We start from the raw sequence: 19,611 nt of genomic DNA on the forward strand, positions 1-19,611 counted from the left end.
CTTGTTTTCATTGGGTTATATCCTGATGTGAGAAAGCAGAAAGTCATGAACTTAAAAAAAATGTATTTGTATATATTTTTTTGTGTGTATGAGTGCTTTGCCTGCATGTATGTAAGTGTACCTGTGTTATGCAGTGCCCACAGAGGACAGAAGAGGGTGTTGGATCCCTCAGAACCTGAGTCATAGACGGTTGTTAAGCCACCATGTGGGTGCTGGGAACAGAACCTGGGTCCTCTACAAAAGCAGCCAGTGCTCTTGTCTGCTGAGCCATCTCTCCAGTCCTTTTTTTTTTGGTCTTTTTGAGACTGTCTCCCTGTAGCCCCAGCTGTCCTGGAACTCACTATGTAGACCAGGCTGGCCTTGACCTCACAGAGATCCGCCTGCCTCTGCCTCCCAAGTGCTGGGATTAAAGGCGTGCACCAGCCCTTTTTTAAAAATCATATTTTTATTACAAGTGTTGATTCCTGTTTTTTGGCTTTTTTTTTTTTTTTTTTTTTTTGAATATGTGTGTAGTGCCCGCAAAGGCCAGAACAGGGCGATAGAACCAGAGCCGCCATGTTGATGCTAGAAGTTGAATTCCGGTTCTCTGGAACACTTGAGCTGTTTCTTCAGCCTTTATATTCTTATGTTGGGTTATACCCCCAAATGTTTTCTAATCTAGTGAACTTCTGTCACTACCAAAACTGAGTGCAAGCCCCTCATCATCATCATCCAGTGCTGTGTGCCACAGTGATTGCTTCCTGCTGAAGATCTCATGTTAGCTTACTATACATGCCAGTCGTTTGTTGCTTGATCATATTTAGGAAACCCTCTGATTCATGGCTTCAGCATTTTTGGCTATTCTTGTTCACAACAGATGCTGCGGAGATGTGTTAAAATCATTAGCACAGATTCAGTCTGTCTTCCTAATATAGTCAAAATAATTGCCTCACTTGTAAAAGAAAATGTGGGTAATTGTATCTGTCTCTTCTGTGTCTGTCTGTCTCTCTTTTTCTCTCACACACATGTGATCTGGTATGTTCAATGTACAAATTCTTGAATGAACAGACCAAATAGAATTGACCATGTGAAGATCTTAAGCTCCTTGAGGAATCTTTTCTATTTTCTGTGTCCTTCTGAACAAGGACTACCCTACAAATGATCAGTAAATTATTTATGTTATCGGTGAGTTAAGTGAATCTTGTACTATGTGTATGATGGCATTTGGGGGTAGAGGGTGTTTTTGGGGATTCAGGGCCTCTTGCAGGATGAGCACATGGCTATAATGAGCACTGGGCTTAAGGTTTTGGTATAACGCTTTATAGAACTTATATCATGGCTATTGAGCAATTTTACTTCATTGTGTTTATTTATTTTTTAAAGATTTATTGACTGTGTATGTGAGAGAGAGGAACAAGATAAGACTTTGCCTAAGTTTTGCTTATAGATTAGTCTAGTTTACACTATTTAAAAAAACTCAATAGTAAATTAAGATTGCTTGACAGTTTAGTTATCATAATGTTGAACTCAAACTTCAGGAGTTGATGGTACTGACCTTTCTATTGAAAATAATTTTTTAAAAATATTTTATTTATTATTTTTATTTTATGTATATGAGTATATTGCCTGCATGTATGCGAGTGCACCCGTGTTGTGCAATGCCGCGGAGATCAGAAGAGGGCTTTGGATTCCCCTGGAACTGGAGTTAAGGATGGTTTATAGCTGCCATGTGGATGCTGGGAATCAAACCCGGGTCCTCTGCAAGAGCACTGGCTGTTTTTACAGGGGACCCGGGTTCAAATCCCAGCACCCATGTGGCGGCTAACAACTGTCTAAAACTCTAGTTCAGGTGCACTTGAACACATGCAGGCATAACACTCATATACATTAAGTAAATAAATAAATAAATTTAAGAAAATAATTTTTTAAGTGTCTTTCTCATGAAGGAGACAAGCAGGGAAGTTTGTAGAATGTTAATCATTGTTTGATTTTGGCTAGTTGTATAAAAATTTTTACCTAAAGGGTCTGGAGAATTAAGATGCTGCCTTAGTGGTTAAAAGCACTGACTGCTCTTACAGAGGACCCAGGTTTGAGTCCAGCACCCACATAGCAGCTAACAACCATCTGTAACCCCAGTTTCAGGGGAATCCAACGCCCTCTTCTGACCGCCACAGGCATTGTATAACACGGGTGCACATACATGCAGGCAACACAGTCATATACATAAAATAAAAATAGTAAGTAATAATAAAAGTAAAATAATAAAAAAATAATAAGTAAAATCTTAAATTTCACCTAGAAGTATAAATTAATGTTTTGCTTTCTTTTAATGCATTTGGACATTTTCATTTGGAAAATCTGTCTTTTAATCTGAAGTCTTACCAGTCTTAGGGTCCATGAAGTTACTGTTTGTGCTTTGGTTCTTTTTCAGATGTCTTGACAAATGATCTATACCTTAAAATTAATTTTTTGTTAATTTAGAACCTAACATACTCCTGTTCACATCAGACATTGAAATCATGTTTGTTGAGAATAAAGATGAAATTCTATAAATTTGTTAAAATCATTTTCTCCTAGCTGTTTATTTTATCCAGATTTAGTAACCTTTATTAAATGTGTGTATTTCATAAGCCAAAGGAAATAGTGTAGCATGTAGGATTTGCAGCTACAAGGTCTCTGGGCCCTGGTCCTCTTTTTCCAGGAGCCCTTGACAAAAATGATGCTCTGTGAATTAATAACTCACCACACAAGAATAAAACATGAACTGGGGGGCTGGAGAGATGGCTCAGTGTTTAAGAGCACTGACTGCTCTTGCAGAGGATCCGGGTTCGATTTCCATCACCCATGTGGCGGCTACGAACCATCCAGTTCCAGGGGAATCTTCCGAAGCTCTCTTCTGTTCTCCACTGCGTTTCATGACACGGGTGCACTCACATGGGCAATACGCTCATACACATAAAATAAAAATAATAAATAAAATATTTTTTTAAAAACCCATGAACTGGCTGTCATAAAAAATTGGAGAATTATCCCCTTTTATCTTTCTTAGATTTTTTTTGTTACAGTTAAAAAGAAATTTTTGGTTCATGTAAAAACAGTATCTGCCATAGACATTTATCTTTTGTGCCCTGAAACTCTCGTTTCACCTTATAAAGTATTTAGGTAACATGAATTATTTCCATAATTTAAAAAAATGTTTATGGGCCAACAAAATGGCTTAGTGGGTAAAAAGCACTTGCTATGCAAGCCTGGCAGCCTGAGCTCAATTCCTGGAACTCACAAAAAGAGAGAATGAACTCCTGAAAGTTGTCCTTAGACATCTACAGGCCTGCCACTCCTGACTACACATATAACATCATACATAGAGAAGTACATACTGTCATACTAAATATAAAGATTTGAATGTTTACAATAACTTTTAAAGTACTGCTAATTTTCTGAGACACATTTCATTTTCTGTATTGTTTGTTTTGGGGGGATCAGTTTATTGGGGGACAAACCACTGGACTGCCTCCTGGGATTGGGGAGAGAGTGGATAACAGAAGCTTCTATGGGTTTTATAGATTTTATAGGTTTTATAGCTAGTTATGGGCTTGGGTAACTTTCATGACACGCTCTTCTGTGGATGACCATTGGAGAATAAGGAAACTGTAGCTTCCTGACAGGTAAGGAGTTTTACAAAACCTGGTCTCTACAGGAGGCTTCTGTCACCTGGTTTCTGCAGGGGGGGTTGCAACAGCTGGTTTCTGAAGAATGCTGAGTTCCGGTTTCCTCTTTGATTGAGGAACCTGTTAGCATGGCATTCTAGGGACATTGGCAGCACTGCCGCCATCTAGGGGACCTAACATTCCAGTCTTCTGTTGATGATAAGGGGATATGGGTCTTTTCTCAGCTATTTCCTGCTGGACACGGATTTTGGCAAGGAGGGGTAGCCTCAGAAGGCTGCAACATTGGTCTGAAGTGTGGGGCCAGGCAGGTAGCCGTACGAGACCTGAGGGAATTCGGTTAAGATCATTTTCACTGACTGCTAGCTAGGTTGTCTCATTGAGTCTTTCCTGATAAAATTTAAAAGACATGGAATAATCATCATGAGGAGGATGGATATCAGTGGCCACCATGTGGAGGCGGAATCCGGGGATTCTCAGGCAGTCCCCTGCATTCTTAGCCCATCTACTAGAAGGAGGCCAGAACTCAGTACTCTATGGTGGTCTGCTGAGCTTCTGTATTTTTTTTTTAACAAATAATTTTGTATTGTTCTTCCTTTTCCCTTTGACAGCACTCTTCTGGTCATGACAGGAGGGAAAGCTACAGTTCATACCAGAGGAACTCCTCTCCAGAGGACAGGTAAATAACTTCATATGCTCTGAGTGTGAATTACGGTGGTTTGTTATTTTTTAAGTTTTAATAAGAATTTTGTTCTTCAATTCCTAATGTTAAGATAGATACTGAAGTGCTGCTTTTGCTATTACTGTTGTCTTTACATTCACACAGCTCCTCATAGCTAAATTTTTATCCATATTACATTATAATTATGTTAAGATAAGAAATCCAAAAATAGTACCAGTAATGTATATTATGCATTCATAGTCACTAGTTCTTTCACTTACTAAGCTAGGACCATTAAAGATAGTGTCTGAAGGAGAAGCATCCATATGCTTTGTTTACTTACTCCACTCTGCTGAGTATCTTCTTCGACCTTTACTTAGGACTTTAATTTGTGAGCACTAAGTACTATGTGCCAGTTACTAACTCTATATTAAAATCTCCCCAGACATATACACAAGATAGGTTAACTAGATGTGTATATAACATATAAAATGTATCATATATATTTAACTTTTCCTAACATACTCTGGTTTTATTGAGTTGTGAGATTCAAAAAATATATCTAATGCTATCCATCCTTGTTTGCTAAATATTTTTAGCCTATTTTCAGTATTATCCAATACGCCAAGAATTAACAGCTTATGATTATTGTCTTTGGAGTAGAGTTAAATAGAACAACAAATGACATTGGTCTCATTTATTCAGTTTTGATAAATGAGCCAGCTGAATATAAGGAGGCATTGGTAAGATAACATTTTTCTGTCTGTTGTATATAATTTCCAGATATTCTCTCTCTAAGGGCAATATGAATCAGGATGGTAAGTTTGGGTAAATGAATTTCAGTTCTTTTATTGTGTATATGTGTAAACTTTTGTAATTCAGACTAAGGAATGAGAAGACATCGTGTAGAAGTTGCTTTAGAATCACTACTGTAACTGTCCTAAGTATATGATAGTTGCCATCAGTGCACAACTTCAGTTTTCTTGTATGTTAGATATGCAGAACAAGAAAGGTCCTCTCAGAATAGAGATTACTCTGATTACAGCCGGTCGAACCATGAACGTTCAAGAAGAGGACATTCTTATGATGGCAACATGGAATCACGGTGCGTGTTGGGGATTTTAAGTGTTGAAAACTTAACATTTCTTTACTTTTTTTTTGACTTTGAGACAAGGTCCTGTGTATCCCAGGCTGGCTTTGATTTATTATGTAGTAGAGAATGATCTTAAACTTCTGATCCTCCTGCTTCTGCCTCCTGGGTGCTAGGATCATAGGCATGCACCATCAAGCCCGGTCTCCTCAGTGCTAGGGATCTAACCCAGGGGTTTGTGCTAGTACTAACTAAGCTGCATGCTCAGCCCAATTTTTCTTAATTTTCTGTTAAAAAATAATAATAAAAACAAGAGTTCATGTTAATAAGATGTTTTTAGGTGCCAGACTTGTAATAAGGACTTTATGTAAATTATGACAGCAAATATGTATAAAGTAGATACTTTCTGCTTTATTAACTATAAAACAGAAACTCAAGCCTAAAGAAATTGCATAATTTTTGAAACCTAACAGTGTCAGACCCAGGTCTGTCTGACTTAGGGCGCAGGCTTTTCCTTGTGTTCTTGTACTACAAGGATTGGATTATGTGATTTTATTTTGTAACCATACTAAATGAAAGAAGTATATATTGTTAGAGAATAATCTAGATATTCTGGATTATGGCAGAGGACTTCTGAGAAAGAAACTCCTAATTTATAGGAGTTTTATTCCTAAATATAAATGAATTTTATTTGTGTTGGAAAACTTGACTACCCATCTGTTCCTCTAGCCAACAGGATTTATCTTGTTGAGAGAGGGCTAAAAGAACGTTTTGGGAGACATGTAACCTTCCCTCTAAAGCATGATGCATTGGAATGAGGGTGTTTGGAAAACTTCTTGGGGTAGTAAGAGAAATCACATAAAAAGCATTTATGTTTCACTCAAAACTAGACAGAGTTTTGTGTTTTTTGACCTGTACTCCCCCCACCCCTTTTTGGAGAAATTGATAATAGTTTTTATAGAGAGAATCTTAGAAGAAGTCATCATTTTTGAATTCCCTTTTAAAATCTCCCTAAAGAGTGTCCATGTTTACACAAGAGTGTTGAAAAAAATTTACTTAATGCAAAAAAAAAAAAAAAAATTCACTTGATACATCTGGGAAAAGAAATTGTAGGTAGGCGTAATGGTAGCATCAAAGGATGTCCAGTGAGCTGCGCCTGCTCCATACAGGAGAGAGGTTTGGCAGGAACTCTGCAGCAGGGCTGGAGTGTTCGTACTGCTTGTACCATGTGGCCAGCGCTCTTAGCTTTTGGACATTCGTGCTTATGGAGAAGTGCTGATGCAGATGATGACTCGTTTGGAAATTGGCTTTGGAATGTCTTTGTCTTAATGAGAGAGTGTTGCATAAAAGAAAGAAGGTAGACTTGAAATTCATGCAGATTAGAATTCCAATCTTAATTACTAAAAACTGTAGAAAGTTGATAAAATACTTTGTCAACATAGTGGTGACCCTGTTTCCTCAGTTGAGTAATGATATGTAGTAAACCAGTGACACTTGGAGTAGCACATAAAAAGCAGAATTCAGATTTCTTAATGCACAGTAGTTGACATAGGTTATAGTTTTGATCAGCTTGATAAAGCTAACAAATTCTATTATTTTAGTAGTTTATGAAGGAACTGTGATCAGTCTCGATCAGTCTTTCTTTCCAACATTTCCCTTGTCCCTTTGTAGGCATCTGTCTTTATTTCCATTTTCATAAAATGTTGTTTTTCCTGCCTGCTCTTGTTAGTCATCCAGTTTCAAAAACTTGTCTCCCACTTATTTTGTCATCTGAGTTTTACGTGTTTTTTATTTTTCTTTTGAGACAGGATCTACCTGTCACCGCATCCAGCCTGGAACTCTCTATATAGACCAGGCTGGTTTTTATTCGTTGAGATCCGCCTGCCTCTGCCTCCTGAGTTCAGGGATTAAAGGCATGAACCACTACACCTGGCTTTTAATGTACTTTTTGATATTCCTTAAATGTTATCTATTCCACAGTCACCAAGACTATCACCCCACTAGAATTTTGTTTCTATTTCTTTGCACTTTGAAGTTAAATATACTCTGAAATCTACAGTTGAAATTTTTTCTCATTACATTCTAATATATACATATTCTTAAAATTTTAATTAAATTAGTCCTGAAATCTTAGCTCATTAGGATTACCTTAAATGATACCCTATTAGAAATATCTGCTACCTCTATTATGTAAGCTAAGCATTTTACATAATTTCTCAATGCTCAGAATTCATGCAAACTACATAAAAATACATTTGAGGTTAAGGTTTGAAATCTAAAATAAATAGTTGATATTAAGGTTTGGTCCAAATTTTGACTTCAAAGCCTGTGGGATTTTTTATAACCCTTGATTATAACATAGTGTAAATCTACGTTTGGCCCAGTATGGAAACATAAAGTCTCAGGTGACCCACATAGTCATAATGTGAAGCAAGCAAACTAGGTATTTGAAGATAATGAATGATTTCATTTGGACTGAGAATTCTCTATCTGTACAGTAAAAGAACAAACAGCAATTGGAAGGATAGGAGTGTCAGCTAGCTGGGGTACATCAGTGTTTCCCAGGAGCCTAGGAGAATCAGAACCTTCTGCTGCAGTTCTCTCTGGGAGCATTCCTCATCCACAGCAAGAAGGAACACGGTGGGAAGTCAGCGGGCAGAGTTTGGAGCATCTGTCTTGCTGGGTAGTTGAGGATTATATTGTAAAACATTTTCCAAGATAATATGTTTTTAAAAAACAAACTAAGCTGTCCTCTGAGAAAAGAATAAAAAGTCAGGACTCTTCTAAGTTCCTTATGCTTTTAGAGAAAAGAAAAATCTGATTTATCTAAAAAGTGTTAAAGAGAAGATAATCTCATACAGTAAAAGAAAGTAATTGTGGCTAGAAAATAGTCCTTATTAATAACACTCTTACATGAATTTGATGTTATGAAAATAAATCTGGTTATACCACAAGCCAATCTTCTTAAAGTGCTGTTTTCATGCCACTCTTTCTCCTACTTAGAAACTAATGCTTTCCTATCATTTCTAATACAAAAAACTTAGAGGTGTATTGGTTGGTTTTAACATTACACTTTGATTCAAACTCATTTTGATTCAACTACTGTCATGCTTGATTCTTCATTATTTCTTGACTGTCTCATTCTGGCCTTAATAACCATGCTCAGTTTTTCTGTATGCATTCCTCCACTAATTGATGAATGCCACCCCTCCCCTCACCCACTCTCCTCAGCTTAGTTCCAGGCTAAGTCCTATAAAGCCTTTGAGCCTGGTGTAAGACACCTTTTTCTGGGTTACATACTACCTCACTGTCCTAAACCACTTCTTTCACTTAATAGTCTCATTTAGTGTACAGTACTTTGTAAAAATAATTTTTTAGTGTTCTCTCTCTCTCTCTCTCTCTCTCTCTCTCTCTCTCTCTCTCTCTCTCTCTCAATTCATTTTACAGAAGTAGGGATCGAGAAAAACGCAGAGAAAGAGAAAGAGATACAGATCGGAAAAGATCACGGAAATCCCTATCTCCTGGAAGAAGAAGTCCAGAACTAGCAGCAACCCAGAATTCTGCTCAGGATGAGCCGCACACAAAGAAGAAGAAAGATGAATTGGATCCTCTCCTCACTCGCACTGGGGGAGCATACATTCCTCCTGCAAAGCTCAGGATGATGCAAGAACAGATTACAGATAAAAACAGGCATGTTGATGTACTTCCTATAAAACAGAGATAACTTCATTGCAAAGGAGGCTGTTAAGTTTATACATTAGTCACCATGATAGTGGCCTTTTGTTGTTTTTTAACTTCATAAGCTCCTTTGTAGTGCTATATATTATTTGCTTTGATATTAACTCTGTGTGTGTGTGTGTGTGTGTGTGTGTGTGTGTGCATGCCGCACGCATGAGTATGTGGTTCATCTTGGAAGACAAACCCAGGTGTGGGTGTTATTTCTCGGGCATCATCTTTTTTTTCTTTTTTTGAGACGTAGTTCTCGCTGGCCTGGGTTAACTCAGTACACTGGCCAGCCAGCAGGCCCCAGGGATGCACTGTCTTCCCACATCTGGAATTACAAGTGTGCATCACCATGCTAGGCATTGGGGGGGGGGGCATGGATTTAGGGATGGTACTCCGGTCTTTGTGTTTCATTTGTGTGTCACAGGGCTTGGCAATGGTCTTGCGAGTTTTAGGGTGGGTTTTAGAAATGATTTCCATTAGTGCAAGTTTCATAATCATCTAGGCATTTTGCTCTTACAAAGACAGAAGTGACGTAATTAGTGAGAAGCATTCCAATCCATTTCAAAGCATTTTACTCAATTATGGAAGAATTATGATAGGTTGGGCAGTTAGCAATATATGCCATTTTATCTAGGGTTCTGGAAGATAATTTATATATACTTGAAGTCTGTTCATGGACTAAAAGGTACAAGTAAAAATAGATGCCTGGAAGAGAATTCTGTAGTCTTTTTACCTTCAGTAGATACTTGATTGAGTTAATTGAAAGCTTCTTAATTAGGAAATGTAATTGTACTTGATATTATCAATTTCATAGGGGAGATTGTGATCACATATTAGTGATATCTTACTGATTTGGTTAGTTGTTAAGACACAGATCTTGGTTCCTTAGAGATGATGACACACTGAAGGATGTGAGATGTGGGTCTATTCTACCTTAAGTCTAGGCAGTAAGCGGCTAAGTGCGTGATTGGAGAATTTTGAAACAACAAAATATGAATTGCAAGTCAGTCTGCCTTTTATACTACTGTCTGCTAGCAATTTTAAACAATGTCAGTGATCCTATCCCCACCAAGTAAGCCTCCTATTACCCTCCTTGCTATGTTACTATAAGCAGGGATTCCTTTGATAAGCTAGGAGTCGAAATTCTGGGAGTCAGTTCAATAATCTGGATGGGGGAAAATGCATTTTATTTTTACTGGTCTCTAACTTAATTTTAGAGTTTTTTTCTATTGGGAGTATAGGCATGGTAGTCCCAGTCCATTACAGGTAATCCATAATGCTGTGTAGAGCCATGTACCTTGGAGATTCAAGTGGATTCTAGGCCTCCCCCCATTTCTTTAATGGGGTTTCTTTAATGGTGTTTAATATTGGAGAACCTCTGTGTACTGTGTTCACATGTTCTTTCCAAGTTTTGAAGACTGTTTCAGTTTCCCCTGTAATCCTATGGATTATGTGTTTCAAGAAGGTTCAATTGACTTGGAAAAAAGTGCATGGAGGGGAAAAGTTAGGATTTCCTGCAGCTCAAACAGAGTCCACGGGCAAATAATTATAAAAAACATTTCTCCAGCCCATTTAAACGTTTAGTTTTGTTACCTCAGTCAAAAGGTATGTGAGATGTCATATAGTTTTTAAAAATTGGGGCTGGAGAGATAGCTCAGCAGTTAAGAGCACTGACTGTTATTACAGAAGACCAGGTTAGAATCCTAGCACCCACATGGTGGCTGACAACTGTCTGTAACTCCAGTTCCAGGAGATCCAATGCCATCTTCTGACCTCTGTGGGCATTGCACTTACATACATACAGGCAATACACTCATACACATAGAATAATAAATTGTTAAAAAATTAATTGCACTTATTTTAAAAGGTTTTCATTAAAGGTAAGTGTGTTATTGAACTTAACCAATGAGTGCTTGTAGTTCAGTATACATGAACATAAGAACACTACAGCCGGGGCTAAAGAGATGGCTCAGTGGTTAAGAGTACAGGGTGCTTTTGCACAGGACCTGGGTTCAATTTCCAGCACCCACACGGCGGCTAACAGCCGTCTGTAACTCTGGTTCCAGGGGAATCCAGTGCTCTTTTCTGAGCTCCTCAAGCATTGCATGACTCCGGTGCACTTACATACAAGTAGGTAACACACTCACACATAAAATAAAAAAATGTTTTGTTTTGTTTTTTTCAAAAATCACATCTTACATCTTAATAATCTTACTGTGTTAAAGAAAAGTGTTTTGTACTTTGGAATTATGGACAGTATATTAAACTAACCATCTGCATTATTATATTATTGCATTATACTGCATTGTGGAGTAAAATTATGTTGCAGTGAAAAAGAAAAGTAGTTTTTACCTTCTTACTGTAAGTTCTTGTTACTGTATTTGTTGACAGTTTTAATTATCATTAAACTCATTTCTTTTTAGCCTCGCATACCAGAGGATGAGCTGGGAAGCTCTGAAGAAATCAATCAATGGTCTCATCAACAAAGTCAACATCTCCAACATAAGCATTATTATTAAAGAGCTTTTACAAGAAAACATAGTTAGAGGAAGGCAAGTATTAGCCATTTTCTTTATATATGTCATAGTAATTTTTTCAAAAAAGCACAGTATATATGTGAGCAATAATCACTGATTTGATTTGTTATGCTACTTGATTATAGAGGTATTTGAGAATGTTTATTTAAAATGCAATTTTTTAAAAAAGTAGGCCATCTCTTCAGCTCCAGAGAATCTTTTGAAAACAAAATTATTCTAAGAAAGCATAAATTTTGTTTTCTTAAAAACATTTTAAAATTTATTACTAAGACAAACTCTGTTCCCAAGTAAGGCATTGACAATTGAATTGTAATTGAGCTTTTATAGTTCTTCACTGGGAAACAATTTTTCTTTGTTTTACATATTTTTCTTAAATATTACTGGGGCTGGAGAGATGGCTCAGCAGTTAAGACACTGGTTGTTCTCAGAGAAGACCCGGGTTCGAATCCCAGCACCCACATGGCAGCTAACAACTGTCTGTAACTCTAGTTCCAGGGGATCCGACAGCCTCTTCTGACTGCCATGGGCATTGCACGACACAGATGCACTTACCTACATGCAGGCAATATATACATACACATTAAAAAAAAAAAAGTAATTTAAAAAAAATTAAGCATTACTAACTCCTGTTTTTATTGTACTTTAAATAGAGGGCTGCTGTCCAGATCTGTTTTGCAAGCGCAAAGTGCTTCTCCCATTTTCACCCATGTTTATGCAGCTTTGGTGGCTATTATCAACTCAAAGTTCCCACGAATTGGAGAATTGATCCTCAAAAGACTAATTCTTAATTTTCGGAAAGGGTATCGAAGAAATGATAAGGTGTGTATGAATGGCTTGTGAGTAGATTGTCATGTAGGGTGAGACTGATAAAGCCAGTGTCAACAAAAGTAAGCATGCTGACTTCTCTGTAGAGCCCTTAAAACACGTTCATGAGAACTGTGTTGGTTCTACTGAATAGCCCTTGGCCACTAATACAGCACTGTACCTACATACTTGGCGGCTACTTACTATTGCACGTGCATTATTGTCATATTAAAGTTAGCCTGTGTGCGCCACATTTTAACAACACGTTAGTAGCTGTACATTTTATTGATACATGAAAATTGGGTTAAGTTGATGAATTAACTTTGTCTCTACTTTTACTTTTCAGCAACTTTGTCTGACTGCTTCAAAATTTGTGGCACATCTTATTAACCAAAATGTGGTAAGTAAATATCTTTAAAACTCGACCACACTCAGTGGCAGAAGACCCTGGGCTTGATGCCACTTCAGTATAGCTCTTACTTTGTTTTCATTTATAATCCTTGAGCTCACCTTAGGTGATTATTTTTGAAATTGTTTTAAATGCATCTAGTGTTCTTTAACAGAAGGAGAAATCAGAATATTTTGGGGTATTTTGTCTAATTGATCTAGCAATACTGTCCGTGATTACTTAACTACAAGTTATTTCTTTGAAGAATTTAATTCAATCCTTTCTTTAAAACAATAAAGTCTGTATCTTCTCCATTCCTTACACTGGTCCTGGTGTCCAGAACAACCTAATAAATATATTATATTCAGTGAAAATAGTTTATACCCAATAAGTACATAGTCATGTTTCTCTTATTTATTTACCTTAGCAGTTTAGTCACTTTTATTTTAAATGTTTTGTTGAATTCTTCCATGAGTATATGTCCTATTAAATGACACTGTTAAATGTTAAATACTCTGCAATTTACATTCAGCAATACATGAACAAGTTTTCCAGGTGATATTTCTTTATGCTCCATTATCCATCATTTCATTAATGCCTTTGGTTGAAGTTTTTTCTTCTCTTCTTTTCTGTCCCCTCCCCTCTCTTCCCCTCCTCTCTCCTCTCTCCCCTTTCCCTGCTACTGTAGTATCTCTGAACTGGCTTTAGGCTCCTTGCGTAGCCAGGATGACATTGATCTTGATCCTACTGCCTCTACCTCCCACGTCCTTAGATTGTAGCCATGTGCCACCAGGCCAGTGAGGATCAATCCCAGGGCTTCCCGCATCCTAGGCAAGTACTCCACCAACAAAGCTACATCCCCAGCCCCCATTTCTTTGTTTTTAAATCTCTTATATTCCATAAGTATAACTTATAGGAAATTTTGCTATGGTCCTATTTTGTTAATTTTAGAGATAGAAATTTGAGGTAAATTTATTTTTATGTAATTTTGTTAGATTTTGCTTAGCCCTTATGTTCACATCGTGTAGGAACTTACTAATGTTTAAGCTTAAGGGAGAATGGAATCAAAGAGATTAAATAATTGCAGTCCTTTTGAAATGCATGTGGGTTTATTTCTTCCTCCTCTTATACCTGGTATTCCCCCACAAACCTTCACTGCAAATACATATTTATGAAATTAATGTGTTCAATAATTTTGATCTACTTTGAGTGCAAATTTTATCATTTGTTCAGTTTTAATTTATTTTGTATTCATCCACCATTCAATGGTTTTGATTTAGCTTTTGTTCAGCTTTGAAAATACTAAAATTACTTGTATTTATATTCAATGAGTTCCTTCATGTATCACCATTTTTCATATAATAGATGTGTATGATGAAGAATTTGAAGTCACATTTAACCTTAATTCTCTAACTTCGAATAATTGTTTTCTTTAAAATTTTTTTCCAGTGAGTACTCTTAGAAATCTTTTACGTTTTAACCTAATTAGTTGTTATATAAATGATATTTTCTTACATAAGACAAGAGAAACAATTTCCCATGTCTATAACAGCAGGTACATGCTTCTGGTTTTGAAAGTGTATTCCAGTCGTATTAGAGATTTTTGTCATTACTTCCCAATTATATATAAGAAAATGATCCCTTGACTGTGATGTAAGACTCTTTAACACCACTCCTTCCCCCATTCCCCTCTTTAAAAAAAAACCAAAAAGCAGTGTTTTTGATGTTGTTCAGTTTAAGACTCCTTCCTATTTCAAAGGAATAACCAGCTTATAAAAGGCATACAGATGGTATTTTGAATCTTTTTCATAGCTCATTTTTTTATCAGAGTAAAGCCTCTCATTAAAATTTTATTCCTGCTGTACCCAGAAGGCTTTTCGTAAATTTTAACTTTTAAATATGGACCATTTAAATAGTTGAGTTTAAAAGAGGAAACGTGCCGGGTCTATAGTGGTAAAGTGCTTGCCTAGAATGCAACTTGCCTCGATACCCAATACTGCCACACACAAAAATAAAAATAAATATTCATAACTTTATGAATAAGAAATATTTAAGATATTTTATGATATAATTAGTATTATAACTTAAGGACTATTTGCTATTTAATCAAAGTGCTTATAGATTGAGTTGGAGAATAGATATAAAAATTATAGTCATGGAAAAAGGTATTAAAAAGGATTGAATTCTTTTTCATATAGTGACAATAAAAATAACTACCTCATTAAAAATTAATGCGTGATTATTAACTTACAGTTTGAGTTTATCTGGTATTTCTTATCTATAATGTGTAAGTATACCTCTAGAAATATATCAAATACTTGTATTCATTATAGCAAATTAAAATTTTACAGCAGTTATCTTTAAATTTTTAATATATGCATGATAAAAATTATAGAAAAATTATATGTGTATTATAGTTATAGAATACCATCTTTATTTGTTTATTTACTTATTTATTTATTTTGGTCTTATTGAGTCAGAGTCTTTCTATAGCCTCAGCTGGCCTAGAAATTGCTCTGTAGACCAGGCTGGCCTCAATCTCAAGAGATCTGCCTGCCTCTGCCTCCCAAGTGCTTGGATCAAAGGCATGTGCCACCATATCCAGCCTGGTTTATTTTTTTTTAAAGATTTCAATAGCTGGTAAAAACATTTTGTTTCTTTTATATGTCTGCATGCTGTTTTAGGCACATGAAGTTTTATGCTTAGAGATGCTTACTTTACTATTGGAAAGACCAACAGATGATAGTGTTGAAGTAGCTATTGGCTTTCTTAAGGAATGCGGCCTCAAATTAACACAAGTGTCACCACGAGGAGTCAATGGTAAGTGTATATCCTGGCTTATGCAGTCTTATATATATTTTTAAATTTTTTTTAATTATTTATTTTTATTTTATGTATACGAGTGTTTTTGCCTACATGTATGTAAGTACACCTTTGTCATGCAAAGCCCATGGAGGGCAGAAGAGGGTGTCAGATCCCCTGGACCTGGAGTCATGAATAGTTGTTAGCTGCCATGTGGGTGCTGGGAATTGAACCAAGGACCTCTGTAAGAGTAGCCAGTACTCTTAACTACTGAGCCATCTCTTCTTATGTAGTCTTAATTTGAGTATTACAACACGTATTAGTTTCTTTTCTGTTGCTGTGATACGACACTCTGACCAAGGAAGCTTATAGAAGGAAGAGTTTATTTGGCTTATGGTTCCAGAGGGATTAGGTTCCATCATGGCCAGGAGGTATGGCAGCAGAAAGCAGCCAGAGCAGAAAGCTGAGCACTCACGTCTTCAAGCAGGCACAGGAAGCAGAGACAGACTAGAAGTAAGCATGGCTATATACTCTCAAGGCCTGCCCCCAGTGATGTGCCTTCTGCAGCATGGCTATACCTCCTAAAGGTTCCCTACCCCCCGCCAACACCTTGAACTGGGGACCAACTGTCCAAATACTTGGAGCCTATGAGGGACATTCTCATTCAAACCACACAGCATTAATTTTTTTTGTCTTTTATTTTTAAATTTAGCTATCTTTGAACGCCTTCGAAACATTCTACATGAGTCTGAAATTGACAAAAGAGTTCAATATATGATTGAAGTAATGTTTGCTGTACGAAAAGATGGATTTAAGGACCATCCTGTTATCCTGGAAGGACTTGACTTAGTGGAAGAGGATGATCAGTTTACCCATATGCTCCCCTTGGAGGATGACTATAATCCAGAAGATGTTCTTAGTAAGCCTAGGCTGTGGGAGGTAGGAAGTGGGATGCCAACAGATATAGATTCAGAAAATAAACACTTTTTTTTTTTTTAAAGATGTTTTCAAGATGGATCCTAATTTTATGGAGAATGAAGAGAAGTACAAAGCTATTAAGAAGGGTATGTAAAATTTTATAAAATAACTGGAATAAGTAGAGCTATTTCGGTAGTACTATCGTATTGATAGGGATGTTAATAGAGCATTGCTTCTCACCAAACAAAACCTCAGTTCTGGTGAAGCCATTCTTTATCTGCTCCCTATCTGTTATTTTTCTTTGTTGTCTTTGTCCACGGTATGAATTCGTTCTGAATTACGTAGTTCTTTGCCCACTTTTTTCCCCTCTATTGTATATAAGTCTTAAGTTTCATCTGTCTTATTTGACTTTTCCACCACCTACACCCAGTGCCATCCAGTTGTTATTATTCAGTTAAGTGTTGTATCCGTTGTAAAGTGCTAAACTTTTATCTTTTCTTGAGGGTAGGTCACTGTTCTTCTGATACTATTAACCACAGTATTGGTGCCTACTGGATTGATTAACTGATTATTATTTGTACATTATTAGTCTACTGTAAGTGGTCACTTTGGATAGATTTTGGACTGTGATTTGTTCTTGACATTACTAGCTAGATGACTTGGAACCTGTTAACTTGTTTGATAGAAGTGTAAAGGTTACTTATTCATGGAAGGATAAATGCCTTGCATTGCCACAGGAAAGTGTTTAGACAACGGTTGCTATTAATACTATTACATTTCCCCATGCATTGTTTTTTCTAATAGCTGTTATCCAGGCCTGCTTATAAGAGGTGAATCAATTTGCTTACGTTAGGCTATGTTTGTACCTGAGAATTACTGTTCTGTACCCTGTGAGTAGAACAGCAGAGTCACTGAACTTTTGTTTTTCCCTGCATGCTATACTTCAGTTATATTTAGAGGTAAAGTTCAAGAGGCCTTCCATTTCTGTACAGACTTCCTAAAAACCTGGCACAATAAATGGGTTTCTGTTCTTTGATGCAAGTTGCTAAAGAGCTTTTCAGTATTGCCGGACAAATTCCTTTTCCTTTAGACTTTAATTTTCTAAACATGGGGAACTTCTTAAAATCCCCTCTTTTTTCCCCCCTTCTTTCCTTATGAACTTTTTCCCCTAAAGGTGTCCCTAAAAGGTGCCAAATGGTTTTTCTGGATATCTGGCATTCTTTCTTTTTTAAACTTGAGAACTTCCCGTTACTTCATTAGGATCTAGGCCATTGGCCCTCACATGGACTGGAATACTTTATTACAGTAGCTCTCAAACTGGCCTAGAGAGCCCCTAACACTCTTGAAAATTCTTGTAGATTCCTTAGAGCCTTAGTTCATATGTGCTAGATCTGTTGATATTTAAGTATTTATATATTAACTCATTTAAAATAATAAAACTGGTATATATCAGCATAAGCAACATTTATGAAAAAAATTATTTTATAAAACAAAGAAACTTAATGAGATGACATATTTTATGTATTTTGTAGATGAATGTCTGGCCTAATAGGAAATAGCTACTCTGTTGTTTTCTGTATTCTGCCTAATGCAACTACTGTCAGGTTTCATACAGAAAGTGTTGCTAGAAAAAGGAGGGATATTTTCATAGCCTTTTCAGATAAATGTATTATCTTCCTTGATACCATGATAATATTTGACAGCTCGTAGTTTCTTAAAAATTAATTTAGATTGAAATCTGAAATGGTATCAGTGAACTTTCACACTTGAAATCCTTTGGTATGTCTCTTTCAGTAGATTGAAGCCATGCCTTATTTTCTGATATTTGGGTCATACTGATTCACTGTTATATATATCTTCTAAATGTTGGTACTTGAACATTATCTAAATCAAATTAGCAAGTTAGTAAAAATAATCAAGAAGTCATGTTTGTTAATGTTACCACCTATTTCCTTCACAGAGTCTGTCCAGGTGTTGGGAAGCTTCAACAGCTCAGAGAAATAAAGATTTTACAAAAGTTAGATTTCCTCTTAAACATATGAATTTTATCATGGTGACAGATGTTGTTAATTGTTGTCCTTAAAATGATAGTGGTATTTTGTGAAAATGCCTGTCAAACACCTAACAGTATGAAGAAAATTTGCCATGTTTTTCCAAGTAGAAATGAAAAAGTTGCTACTTTGTCTTGAAACTCAGTCCTTATCCTTGAGGTAACCACCACCATTGGTCCATCTGTCTTTAAGAGAAGTGATACATTGTTACTCAAGGGTGGAGATTCAATAAAATCACATTTTACATGTTCATCAAGGATTTTTTTTTTAAGTGAAACAGACATTTTTTCCTTACCACAGTTGAGGCAGTATTGCCGCCTAGTGCATTTTGATGCCTTAATTTATGCTTAGATAACAGCAGTTTTAATCCCCATTGCTTTTATCTATCACTGTAGATATCAGCATAATGAAAGGGCAGATAATGTCTTAAAATTGTTACAAAACTGGTTTTGACTCCAGAACCACCTGACAGGTCTCAGGTTTTCCTGGTACTCAGACCATTCTTTGAAACTGCTGCTTTATTCCCTCTAATGAAATTCAGTTGCCAGTGCCTAAATCATTTCAGTAAGTAAATTCCAAAGAAGAGAGAGAAGATGATGTAAACTATCAGACAATTCACTTGACCTTCATTCTTTAGTAAAATGTTCCTCTAGAACTGGCATAAAAAATGGCCACAGCAGGAAGTGAGCACAGCTTTAGTAATTAGCACCTTAGAGTGACCCAGGTGTACTTTGTATTAGGTTTTACAGCATTTGGAAAAACAGCAGGAGTGCCTGTCTTCTTGCTGTTGAATACTAAATAGTTTCTTTTGTTTTTGGTCTGTGCTCTGTTGCATAACAAACTAGACACTGGATTATTTCTTGAAAATGAATTTATTAGAAATATTCTTTTTTAAAAGATATTTTATTTATTAATTTATGTGTATGTGTGTATTGCTTACATGTAGGTAAATGCACCCATGTTGTGCAATGCCTGAGGAGGACAGAAGAG

The 19,611-nt window shown here is 36.4% G+C and overlaps 1 protein-coding gene across 1 annotated transcript in view; it reads left to right on the plus strand.

Annotated features, from left to right (window-relative positions):
- Cwc22 (CWC22 spliceosome associated protein homolog) overlaps positions 1–19,611 on the plus strand; it is a 72,105-nt gene that overhangs the window by 11,466 nt on the left and 41,028 nt on the right. The window contains exons 3-11 of the mRNA XM_029562550.1: positions 4,256–4,323; positions 5,300–5,410; positions 8,843–9,085; positions 11,545–11,673; positions 12,309–12,477; positions 12,809–12,862; positions 15,535–15,670; positions 16,365–16,571; positions 16,654–16,716. Coding sequence (XP_029418410.1) covers positions 4,256–4,323; positions 5,300–5,410; positions 8,843–9,085; positions 11,545–11,673; positions 12,309–12,477; positions 12,809–12,862; positions 15,535–15,670; positions 16,365–16,571; positions 16,654–16,716 — 1,180 coding nt within the window. The remainder of the gene's footprint in view (positions 1–4,255; positions 4,324–5,299; positions 5,411–8,842; positions 9,086–11,544; positions 11,674–12,308; positions 12,478–12,808; positions 12,863–15,534; positions 15,671–16,364; positions 16,572–16,653; positions 16,717–19,611) is intronic.

This window comes from Nannospalax galili, unplaced genomic scaffold, assembly GCF_000622305.1.
Source record: "Nannospalax galili isolate Female #2095 unplaced genomic scaffold, S.galili_v1.0 scaffold895, whole genome shotgun sequence".
Taxonomy (NCBI): domain Eukaryota; kingdom Metazoa; phylum Chordata; class Mammalia; order Rodentia; family Spalacidae; genus Nannospalax; species Nannospalax galili.